Source organism: Somniosus microcephalus, chromosome 9, assembly GCF_052327205.1.
Source record: "Somniosus microcephalus isolate GS21.2 chromosome 9, FLI_Smic_1.0, whole genome shotgun sequence".
NCBI lineage: Eukaryota > Metazoa > Chordata > Chondrichthyes > Squaliformes > Somniosidae > Somniosus > Somniosus microcephalus.
Genome location: NC_140995.1, coordinates 21,504,046 through 21,516,723, shown reverse-complemented (window position 1 = coordinate 21,516,723; position 12,678 = coordinate 21,504,046). Strand labels below are relative to the sequence as shown.

Sequence of the window (12,678 nt, the reverse complement as noted above, 5' to 3'; positions counted from 1 at the left end):
TTGTTAAATTCCTATTTAATTAAAATCAGTGCACAGTCAATTCTTTAAATTCAACTAATACAAATTATTGGATAACTTAATTTGAGTACTAAATTAGCACATTTCTGTCATCATTTACATTGCTTAATTTAAAATTTTAGATAATTCAATTTTTAAATAGCAAAATTAACTAAATTATTAATAGACTGTATTTCAGCAGTATATACAATAATGGCCCTGAAATTAGGATCGGGTGCTTGCCGCGCGTGCAAGCCCCCGATCTGCACTCACCCGGCGCGCCGACATCTGAAGCCCGGGCCTGCTTGCATTTCCTGTCACTGGCCCGGCTCAGATGTCGGCGCGATGTGCTTACCTGATCCAGCGGCGTAGTTAGTGCGATGTGCCGGCTGGGATCAGGTGAGCATTGTGCAACCAATCAGGGGAGGGGAAACTCATTCATGAGTTTGATAGTAAAGACTGTCAAACTCATGAAAAGTACGGGCGCCCAAAAGACTAGTTTAACTTTAATTAAAATTTTAAAAAACATCCCAATAATTAAATAAACTATAAATAACTTTAAAAAACTATTTAAAACAATTAATAAAATTTTTGAATTTTTTTTTTTACGAATTCGGGTCTAAAAATAAACTTACCTTACTGTACAGTCCTTAAAACAATGAAGCTGTGGAAAAAATGTAATTATTTTAAATAATAGACCACTTACCTTCAAGAATCCACTACTTACGCCTCCTTTTTTCATTTCCAAAAAGTCCAGGCCCTTGCACACGCGCAAACCTGTCAAAACGAAGGAAGTTCAACGCGTGCGCGCAGAGTCCTGCGCGCACGTGTTGGACCTCTTAACCCCTTAGTTCGATGGAGAGGAAATGCCGGTTTCCCGCGCATGCTGGAATCCGACAATTCCTCCGGCCACACGCGTGAGTACACCGTCCGTACTCGCGCGTTGGGAACGGAATTACTGGCCCAATGTTTCACACATTACTTCAACATACAGCAGCAAGAAAAATGTGTTATCAAGGGAAGAAAATATAATGAGGCTCAGCTGTACTCCACTATTCGGAGTACTATACCATTAGGATCAATAGGAATCAGCCCACAGCCCATAATCTTGCACCCTCAACACTAATGGAAATAGCATGGACATTAGGATTCAGTATAATGCATCTTAAATAGACTGAGAAACTGTAGATCGCAATAGGATCTATCCTGAGCCCCCTCCTCTTCCTCACCTACATGCTGCCCCCTCATCTGAAGACTTGAGGTCAGGTTCCATACGTACGCTAATGACACCCAACTGTACCTCTCTGCCACCTCTCTCGACCCGTCCACTGTCTCTGTGTTTTCAGACTGCTTCTCTGATATTCAGCCCTGGATGAGCTGCAATTTCCTCCAATTAAGCAGTGGGACAATTGAAGCTACTGTTTTCAGTCCCTGCTGTAAAATCTGTCCCCTAAACACTGATTCCATCTCCTTCCCTGGCCATTATCTGAGGCTGAACCAGACTGTTCACAAACTTGGCATCATATTTGACCCAAAGCTGAGCTGAGCTTCTGACCCCATATCCTCTCCATAGCCTCACCCTCCTCTGCCTCTGCTCAGCTTACCCGCTGTTGAAACCTTCATCGATGTCTTTGTCACCTCCAGACTCAAGTATAAGAACATAAGAAATATGAGCAAGAGTAGGCCATTTGGCCCATCAAGCCTGCTCCGCCATTCAATATCATGGCTGATCTTGTACCTCAACTCCACTTTCCTGCATTATCCCCATATCCCTTGATTCCCTTAATATCCAAAAATCTATCGATCTGTGTCTTGAATATACTCCACAACTGAGCCTCCACAGCCCTCTGGGGTAGAGAATTCTAAAGATTCACCACCCTCTGAAGAAATTTCTCCTCATTTCAGTCCAAAATGGCCGACCCCTTATTCTGAGACTATGACCCCTGGTTCTAGACTCCCCAGCCAGGGGAAGCATCCTCCCTGCATCTACCCTGTCAAGCCTGTAAGAATTTTGTATGTTTCAATGAGATCACCTCTCATTCTTCTAAACTCGAGAGAATATAGGCCCAGTCTACTCAATCTCTCCTCATAGGACAATCCCCCCATCCCAGGACCCAGTCTGGTGAACCTTCGTTGCACTCCCTCTATGGCAAGTATATCCTTCCTTAGGTAAGGAGACCAAAACTGTACACAATACTCCAGGTGTGGTCTCACCAGGGCCCTATATAACTGCAGTAAGACGTCTTTACTCATGCTCAAATCCTCTTGTAATAAAGGCCAACATACCATTTGCTTTCCGAATTGCTTGCTGTACCTGCATGTTAAATTTCAGTGATGTGTGTACAAGGACACCCAGGTCCCTCTGAACACCAACATTTCCCAATCTCTCACCATTTAAAAAATATTCTGCTTTTCTATTTTTCCTACCAAAATGGATAACTTCACATTTTTCCACATGTTCTTGCCCACTCACTTATCCCCTTGAAGCCTCTTTGCATCCTCCTCACAACTTACATCCCCACCTAGCTTTGTATCATCAGCAAACTTGGATATATTACATTTGGTACCCTCATCCAAATCATTGATATAGACTGTGAGTAGCTGAGGCCCAAGCACTGATCCTTGCGATACCCCACTAGTTATAGCCTGCCAACCCGAAAATGACCCGTTTATTCCTACTCTCTGTTTTCTATCCGTTAACCAATCCTTAATCCATGCTAGTATATCACCCCCAATCCCATGAGCCCTAATTTTGTTTAATAACCTCTTGTGTGGCACCTTAACGAATGCCTTCTGAAGATCCAAATACACCACATCCACTGGTTCCCCCTTATCTATTCTGCTAGCTACAACCTCGAAAAACAAACAGATTTGTCAAACACGATTTCCCTTTCATAAATCCGTGTTGACTCTGCCCAATCCTATTATTATTTTCTAGTGCCCTGTTACCACATCCTTAATAATAGATTCTAGCATTTTCCCTACTACTGATGTCAGGCTAACTGGTCCGTAGTTCCCCGTTTTCTCTCTCCCTCCTTTCTTAAATAGTGGGGTTACATTTTCTACCTTCCAATCCGCGGGAACCGTTCTAGAATCTATGGAATTTTGGAAAATGACAACCAATGCATCCACTATCTCTATAGCCACTTCTTTCAAAACCCTAGGATGTAGGTCATCAGGTCTGGGGAATTTATCAGCTTTCAGTAATTTCTCCAGTACTATTCCTTGTCTACTGGCATACCTTTTAGTGTAGTTTCCCAATCTGCCTTAGCCAACTCGCTCCTCACACCTATGTAGTTTGCTTTGTTTAGATTTAAGATCCTACTTTTGGATTTAACTAAATCACTTTCAAACTCAATATAAAATTCTATCATATTATGGTCATTCTTCCCCAACGGCCCCTTTACTACAAGGTTATTAATTAACCCTTTCTCATTGCACAACACTAGATCTAAAACAGCCTGTTCCCTAGTTAGTTCCTCAACATACTGATCTAGAAAACTATCTTGCATACATTCCATGAATTCGTCCTCCACACTATTACTGCAAATTTGGTTTGCCCAGTCTATATGTAGATTAAAGTCCCCCATGATTACTGTATTACCCTTGTTACATGCGCCTCTAATTTTCTGATTTATACTCTGCCCTACATTACAACTACTGTTTGGGGGCCTATAAACAACTCCCACCAATGTTTTCTACCCCTTGCTGTTTCTTAGCTCCACCCAAACTGATTCTACTTCTTGATTTTCCAGAGCAAAGATCCTTTCTCTCTACTGTCTTTATCCCATCCTTTATTATCAGGGCGACCCCTCCTCCTATTCCATTTTGCCTGTCTCTTCTAAAAGTTAAGTATCCTGGAATATTTAGTTCCCAACCTTGGCCACTTTGCAATCAAGTCTCCGTAATGGCTATTAGATCACACCTATTAATTTCTATCTGTGCTATTAATTCATCTATTTTATTGCGAATGCTTTGCGCATTCAGATATAGTGCCTTTAGCTTTGACTTATTTCTATTTTTCCCTGATGTCACCTTAGTCACTGATGCCTTATTACCTTTGTTGCTCTCTCTGTCCCTTCCTGACCCACTCTGCTTAGTTTTTACCCAAAACTCTACTCTGCTGTAGAGCCTTGACATTTCTCTTGCTGCTTTTAAATTTACTCTTTCCTGAATCCTCCCACCCCCTGCCCCCCTCCCTTCATTAGTTTAAAGCCTGTCTCCTGCCCTATTTATTCGGTTCGCCAGGACACTGGTCTCAGCCCAGTTTAAGTGGAGCCCGTCCCAATGGAACAGCTCCCTCTTTCCCCAGTACTAACGCAAGTGCCCCATGAGCTGAAACCTCTTCCTCCCACACCACTCTCTGAGCCACACATTTAAATGTTTGTCCCTATGCCAATTTGCGCATGGCTTAGTTAACAACCCAGAGATTATTACCTTTTGAGGTTCTGCTTTTTAATTTGGATCCTAGCTCCTCAAACTCCCTCAGCAGAACCTCATTCCTAGTTCTCCCCTATGTCGTTGGTTCCTACGTCGACCACGACAACTGGACCCTCCCCCTCCCACTTCAAAGTTCTTCACCAGCCTCAAGGAGATAACCTTAACCCTGGCACCAAACAGGCAACACAGCCTTCGGAACTCCCGGTCATGGCTGCAGAGAACAGTATCTATCCCCCTGACTGTACTGTTGCCTACCACAACTACATTCCTTTTTACTCCCCCCAGACTTGAATGGCCTCCTGTACAATGGTGCCGTGGTCAGTTTGCCCATCCTCCCTGTTCCAATGTTCTTCTGGCCGGCCTCCCATCATCCACCCTGCATAGACTTCAGCTTATCCAAAACTCTGCTGCCCATTTCCTATCTTGCACTAAGTCCCATTCACGCATCACCCCTGTGCTCGCTGACCTACATTGCTTCCTGGTACCCCAACTTCAAATTTAGAATTCTCATCCTTGTGTTTAAATGGCCTCACTCCTCCCTATCTCTCCGGCCCTACAATCCTCCGAGAATTCTGCAATCCTCCGACTCCGGCTTCTTGTGCAACCCTACTCCCTTTGCCGCACCATTGGCGACTCTGCTGTCCGCTGTCTATGCCCTATGATTCCCTCCCTAAATCACTCCGCCTCTCCACTGTAACATTTGCATGTTGAATTGTCATTGGCCCGCGCAGGCATCTGTAAGGAACTATTATATTCACATGTGATCACATGCTGAGTTGTCATTGTCACAGAAATCACAGAAACCCCACAGTGCAGAGAGGCCATTTCGGCCCATCGAGCCTGCACCAACACATATCCCACCCTATCCCCGTAACCCCACGTATTTAATCCCCCTAACACGAAGGGTCAATATTTATCATAGCCAATCAACCTAACCCGCACATCTTTGGACTGGAGGAAACCGGAGCACCCGGAGGAAACCCACGCAAACACGGGGAGAATGTGCAAACTCCACACAGACAGTCACCCGAGGCCGGATTCGAACCCGGGTCCCTGGCGCTGTGAGGCAACAGTGCTAACCACTATGCCACCGTGCTGCCCATTCTGCAATGTGCAATTCTGCCCATTGTGTAAGGACTGCTATTGTTTAGAAGACCCAGTTGTGGTCCGAACTCCATCTTGTCCACACGGTACTGTATGAGAGATCACAGACCTGATGCTTCATTAAAAGAGTTTAAACTATAATACTCCGTTGTCCTGCAATTTATTATTTTTGTACAAAGTGTGCAAAACAAGACATCCACTAACTTCAAGATCCTCTTTACAACCCATCTCTTTCACCTGCTGCCGCCGCCATCCCCGCACCCCCCAACTCCCGCCTACCCCCACCCCACCCAATATCCCCTTCTTCGGTTCGGTTGATTTTTTTGTCCAATAACGCTCCTGTGAAGCCCCTTCGGACATTTTTTCACTTTCAATGCGCTATATAAATACAAGTTGTTAAGATATTGTACTTTATTCAGAAGACAAGTTGATGTCACTAATGCTACATTACATAGACATATATTGTACAAGAATTAGTTGCATCTTTAACATCAAAACTAATTTTCCTGAATGTTTAACTTACCACACTGGTAACTGGGTAGATTGGGATAAAGACTGCTGGCGGGATTCTGCTCTGCTTTGACTCGAGGAAGAAAAATATAGTTAGTCAGGATTCATTTTATTACAAACCGCTGGATCAACCAGTTCTAATCAATATAGTGTAGCAAATTTTGCTTGGCTGGTGTTACAGCCTCTCTACCAAAACACACTTACGCAGGCTCCACCATCAACACCCCCGCACCCAGTTATTTTTCTTTTTATTATCTTGTTTCCTCCTTCCCAGTAAGGAAACAATAATATTATATTATTAGGTTGACTGAAACAAAGAACAAGTGTGAATGTGAAAAATTTATAACCAAATTTGATTCTAGAGAATTGTAAACATATGGGCCTAGAAATTCATCGACGCCACTTTTGGGGCGCTAAAGTGGGGCGTCCGCTAAAGTTTGCGGCCGCCGCCAAATCTAGGCCACTTCTCCGATATTCATTAGCTTCGCCCTACTAGTTCGGGCGAGCGCTAAAACTGCTGCTGGATGCCTCTCTTTGGGCGCTAAGCCGGAGGTGGTGATCGATAGCGCCGAGGCCGGGCGCAGCGCAGGTGCGGCCATCTCGTGACTGACAGCAGACACCCTGGCGCCGGCCAGCTCTTAAGGGGGAAGGGTCGACTGTGTCTGCTGCCACGCCCTGGATAGTGGAGCCCTCCAGCTAGGCCTGAACACTGCTGCTGGACCCAAATAGCGCCTGAAGACATGGAGAAGGCCAGTGAACGTGCGCAGCGCTTCTCAGAGCGTGATCTGAGTGTGCTGCTTGCTGCTGTGGAGAAGAGGCGCCATGTTTTGTACCCGGACAATGGCAAGAAGGCGACGGTCCGTGTCTACAGGAGAGCCTGGAGGCATGTCGCCAGCAAGCTGTCAGCCAACAGCGACGTCCCCAGGACCGGTGCCCAATGCCGCAAAAAGTTAAATGACCTCACACGCATTGTCAGGGTGAGTACCCTTTCCAATGACCTCCTCATCCTTGCATGTGCACCTCACATTATGGGCAAAGGGACCTGAAAGCTCTAATGGCCAGCCTTCATCCAGCAGCTATGGCACAGGCATGAGCATCAATTGCACATTCTGCACTGAACACACTGGCCAGGCTATTCCACCATGGGAGGCAGTGCACAGCAGATCATGGCGACACACTGGCCAGGCTAGTCCACCATGGGAGGCAGTGCACAGCAGATCATGGCGACACACTGGCCAGGCTATTCCACCATGGGAGGCAGTGCACACAAGATCATGGCGACACACTGGCCAGGCTATTCCACCATGGGAGGCAGTGCACAGCAGATCATGGCGACACACTGGCCAGGCTATTCCACCATGGGAGGCAGTGCACAGCAGATCATGGCGACACACTGGCCAGGCTATTCCACCATGGGAGGCAGTGCACACAAGATCATGGCGACACACTGGCCAGGCTATTCCACCATGGGAGGCAGTGCACACAAGATCACGGCGACACACTGTACTTAGAGGCCGTCCTTTCTCTTGCAGGCCAAGCTGGCGAATAATCGCAAGAGCCGGACTGCGACCGGGGGAGGACGACCCCATATCCAGCCACTCACCGACCTGCAACATCACGTGGAGCGCCTCATGGGTGGCCGGGTGATTGGGCCCGTTGCATGTGGAGATGCCGACCCTGTTCTGGGCAGCAATGGTAAGGACATCACCTTTTGCACCTCTCTCGTCCCACTTGCGCATCAGATCTACATCCTTTGCCACTGTCCGACCAATGCGCTGAATGCCACCACTCATGCATCCCGCACTGACGCCCTCTCCTCACTCTAAAGCTACTCGTGCCTTCCTGCTTTCAGGTGGTCAAGAGGAGGTCCCTCAACTTGCCAGTGACAGACCCTCCGAGGGGGAGCAGGAGGAGGAGCAAGAGGAAGGCGGCCCATCAGGGGAACCCTCAGCCGCGGCCACCCAGGCCAATGTAGGGGACACGTCTTCCCTGGAGGGCAGCGTGGCGGAAGTGTCGAAGGGGAGGGGAGCTCCTGGGACCTGCGTGCTGCAGCAAGGCGGGAGGGGGGTGGAAGCTCGGCGGCCTTCTCCCCAGAGGGGGGCTGCGTCGGAGGGGAGTCCAATTGCTGGGCCCAGCGGCCTCCAGCAACGCAGGAAGGGTCGGCCAGCTCGGCGGCCTTCTCCCCAGAGGGAGAGTCCGGCCTCCAGTCAGGAGATGCTCTTCGCCGAGGAGATGGAACGCCTCGAAGACTTGTCCGCGGACTCGGAGCGCCAGCACACGGAGCTCATGGCGGCAGTGGCACGGTTGCCTGAGTCCATCGGTTCCCTCTCTCGGAGTGTGGCCGAGTTCGGGCCCTTAGAGGCCACCAGTCGGGCGGAATACCGGGCAGATCTGTCAGCGACTGGCCAGGTGATCAGTGGTGCCGTCCAGTCACTGGCTGCTCTGCTGCGGTCAGTGAACAGGTCAACACGGGCACTCACTGCTGCCACACTCGCTGTGTCAGCCAGGCATCGCCAGGGCACCCGGCGCGCTGCAGCAGCACAGCGGTCTGTCCCTCGGCAGATTGGTGCGCATGCTGCAGTGCTGGCCCGGGCGAGTGCCAGTGTCTCAGGCGACCAGCGAGCGCCTGCCATCCGCCAGCTTGCCGCCATTCCTCCAGCCGCCACTGCCACTCCCCCAGTGGAGCTGCCAGGAGCTGCTGCAGCGACTGATGCTGGCGAGCCACAGCTGCAGCAATCAACAGCTGCCCGCTCGACGGCCAGACCTCGACTAGGCCGACCCCCAAGGGCATCTGCCGTCACGACATGTGCCCCTCAGGAGCCTGGCCCCAGCCTTGCAGCAGCCAATGGCCTTACTTTGAGGCGGAGCAGCAGGGCGGGCAGGGGCCACCCAAAGATGGCCAAGGCATCGCCCTAGCGGGCCAAATAGTCGAATGTGTGGCCATTTGTGCTTGTTTCTTGAGGCCGAGAATTGGAGGTTTGTTTTTTGAAGGCCAATGATGTGAGGTTTGTTTTTGACGTAGGCCGCGAATGACGGCCATTTTAGTTGCCCTCTTTTGTTAATCCTCTCCAGGTTGTGGGAGCGAGTAATGTGTTTGAGTGTTTTTTGGGGGTTTCGTCTGTTTTTGGTTTTCATGTGGGAAGGGCCCAGAGTTTGTACAATAAAGCATTTTATTTATTCACATTGTCCATGGTTGATCTTTGAAGTGTTTGTTGCCTTAACCGGCTGAGGGCTTGCGGAGCGGCTGCAATCATGTTCTATCATTGGCACACGCCATTCCCTGACAGGGGGCCTAGAAGTGACGTTCAATAAGCCGCCGACGGGCGGCCCTTGGACCTTGTGCGTCCCTCCTGGGCTGGTACTCCTCGTCCTCCTCATGCTCCTCCTCCTGAGGTGGTGGTCCAACGTGAGGTGGCAGTGCCCGAGTCCTGCGGATAGCCAGGTTGCGCAGCATACGACGACAAATTGGGAGACTCGATCCTGCGAATACTGGAGGGCTCCCCCAGAGCGATCGAGACAGCGGAACCGTTGCTTGAGCACGCAGATTGTTTGTTCTATGAGGTTCCTCGTCGCTTGATGGCTCTCGTTGTATGCCTCTTCAGCAGGGGTCGTGGGCGCGCGGAGCGGGGTCATGAGCCAGGTACACAAAGGATAGCCTTTGTCCCCGATAAGCCATCCTCTTGGGGGAGGCTGTGCCTGGAACATGTCAGCCACAGTTGTCTGTCGCAGGATAAAGGCATCGTGGCTGCTGCCTGGGAAGCAGGCATTGACAGCTAGGATGCGCTGCCTGTGGTCACACACCAGCTGTACATTGAGGGAATGGTAGCCCTTCCGGTTGCGGTACTCCTCGGCATGCTCAAGAGGTGCCCGCAAAGCCACATGCGTGCAGTCAATGGCGCCCTGCACCATGGGGAAGCCCGCTATTCTTGCAAACCCCACTGCACGCTGCTGCTGCTTGTCCAGGGTCATGGGGAAGGAGATGAATTGATGTCTCCTTCTGAAAAGGGCTTCGGTCACCTGGCGGATGCAGCAATGCACGGCGAACTGGGAGATGTTAGCGATGTCCCCAGTAGCGGATTGGAAGGAGCCGGAGGCATAGAAGTCGAGAGCCACCGTCACCTTCACTGCCACCGACAGACGTCCTGCGCATCAGCTGTGGCTGCAGATCTCTCTGAAGCAGCCGGCAGATGTCTGCAACCACCTCCCTTTGGAATCGCAGCCTCCTAACACACATCGCGGCAGACATGGTCAGATAGGAGGTCTGCTGGCGGTATACCCTGCGTGGGTAAGGCCTCAGTTGGCGACGCCTGTTGCCCCCTCTGCGTCTAGCCAGGGCTGCCACTCTCTCACGGCGTCTGTAAGCCCTTCTGGCATAAGGCTGAAATTCAGCGTTGCCACCCAATGCAGCCCCCATTATATGCTGGCAAACACTGAGCTCTGAATGAAGGCAAAGATAATTGGTAAGCTCTGGCCTGAGCCAAAAATACCTGTTCAAGTGTTGGTCCAAACCAGTAAACTCTCCTCCTTGGTCTCTGTCCAAAAAACCGTTGCTCAAGAGTGAATGCTGCAAAATGGCTGGCCTTTATACTGCTGGGTAAGTGCCCTTTAATTTGCGCTCCCCGCGGCCCGGCTGGCCTGTGTACCGTTCCACTTCACAGTCGCTCGGGACGCCCGGCGCACAATGGGCCGGCGCGAGTGAAGTTCCGGTTTGGGGCGCACAAAGGGCGTTGCACTATTAAATGACGTCATGATCTGCGCGCGCAGCAGGGCGCGCGCTAAGACTTTGCGCCGGCGCTAAATGTGTCCTGAAGTTGGGGAGAGGCGCAGATCGCGCTGCGCCCGGGCGATAAGCGCCTAGCGCTCGAGATCTACTCCCCCTAAGGCGCTAACGGCTGGCGCGCCCAACTGAATTTCTAGGCCATGGTGTACTATTCCGAATCATGTCTGTCGTGGATGCTACATTTTTCTTCATACGAGTGAGGTTTTCTTTTAAATGATAATCAATGCAAAAAGATGTTAATGCTGGAACAATGGAACAGTTTCCATTTTGAACACCCAGGGGTTGATAACGTGAATACAGGCATCCGGCTTAATCAGGCACGGAAGCCTAAGGTCTACAACACACCTGGTCGGCTCAGTACAGCCTAACGAGGGCAGCCATCGTCATCACTACTGGGAGCCTGCACTCAAGCTGTGGGCAAAACTCATTCGGCCCACAAAGAAATGTAAAATGTGACTGGAGCATTTGAGCAAAATTCCTGTGCCTGTTCTCAATGGGAACGGAAGGGGAGGCTAATGTTTTTCCTGGGTGGACTATGTCTTTCCCCAAAACCACCCAGCTTGCCTTCTCTTCTGCATTTCAGCCTCAAAATGGTCGATACGCTTCGCTGGCACCATCCTCCTCTTCCCCTGCCAGCATTCCCCACAAGCAGCCAGCTTGTAGCCTTTCTACAATTCCAGCCCTCAAACCCCCCAGTACTTCCAGAGCACACGTGCAGCACACCAGGAGTGCTGGAGAAGAGCTCACCCGGCATGATGTTGCAAGATCGATTCCTTTTCTTGCATTGGGCATGTTGCACCTAGGGAGCAGTGATCTCGATGACAGAGTGCTGGGACTGCATTATTAGCCCTGATCAGCACCAGACAGGTTAGCTAAAGTAGAATAAAGCCTCTTTTACCACAATGATGTTCCTCAGCCCCAAGCTCAGAAGAGCACCCTCTCCTGCACTAGTGGTGGCATTGTCCGATTTGTCACAATCAAACATCCTATGGCCTTGGTGAGAATGCAAATTTGGTGACAATTAGTGCCAAATTAGGAGTGTTGCTTATGTAGTGGGCCTACACCCACTAGAACCTGGATTGAGATTGCCCAAACTAATTTCACACAGGATCCTTACAGCCAGTGGACAGAATGTTAACCCACCAGTCTGGGCTGGATTTGAGCCCATTTCCCAGAGTTAAAAGGCTAGTGCCCAAACCATTGCACGAACCAGTTCCAGTCATTAAAATATCTGCATCTATATAGAACCTTATTGCCCTAAAACAAGCTGATGCTTTTAACACAAGGTTGCTTTTGAAGTGCAATGACTGCTGTTGTAGAGGCAAATGCAGCCATTCGGTGCCAGCAGTGCCGCACAAAAAGCCATAAGATGAAAGACCAGGTAATCAGTTTTTCCCAGTAGTATTGACTGAAGGAGGAATGTTGTCAGGACATCAGAACTCCCTGCACCACTTAAAATAATGGGACAAGATCGTCAGCATTCCCAGAATTAAGCCAGACAGGACCTCGGTTTACCGTCTCATCTGAAGGACTGCACTTGTCATAATGCAGCAGTGTACTGGAGTGTGTCAGGTTGGATTACGAGCTCAAACTCATCGTTTGTGGGGTGGGAAGTAGGACTGGGATCAAACCTACACTCTTCTGTTCCAGATACGAGAGGCAAGTTGAAAAGCAATACATTATAAGGATATTATTAGAAATACCTCTTAATCCTCCGTTCACAGATGGCTGTGTACGCTGTGGTTTGGGTGAAGAGCTTTCTGATTCTTTGGCCTGTGTAAATAAAGACAAAGATAGGGTTAATCAGAACAAAGGGATACATTTGTACTTTAGACATCAAGGCCGCG

General features: G+C 49.6%; 1 protein-coding gene across 1 annotated transcript in view; it reads right to left on the bottom strand.

Moving 5' to 3' along the window:
- The window catches only part of sh3yl1 (SH3 and SYLF domain containing 1), a gene marked incomplete at its 5' end in the record, with an annotated part of 214,957 nt that overhangs the window by 78,675 nt on the left and 123,604 nt on the right, over positions 1 to 12,678 (bottom strand). The window contains 2 exons of the mRNA XM_085997171.1: positions 6,065 to 6,124; positions 12,535 to 12,604. Of these exons, the coding sequence (XP_085853297.1) occupies positions 6,065 to 6,124; positions 12,535 to 12,604 (130 nt within the window). The remainder of the gene's footprint in view (positions 1 to 6,064; positions 6,125 to 12,534; positions 12,605 to 12,678) is intronic.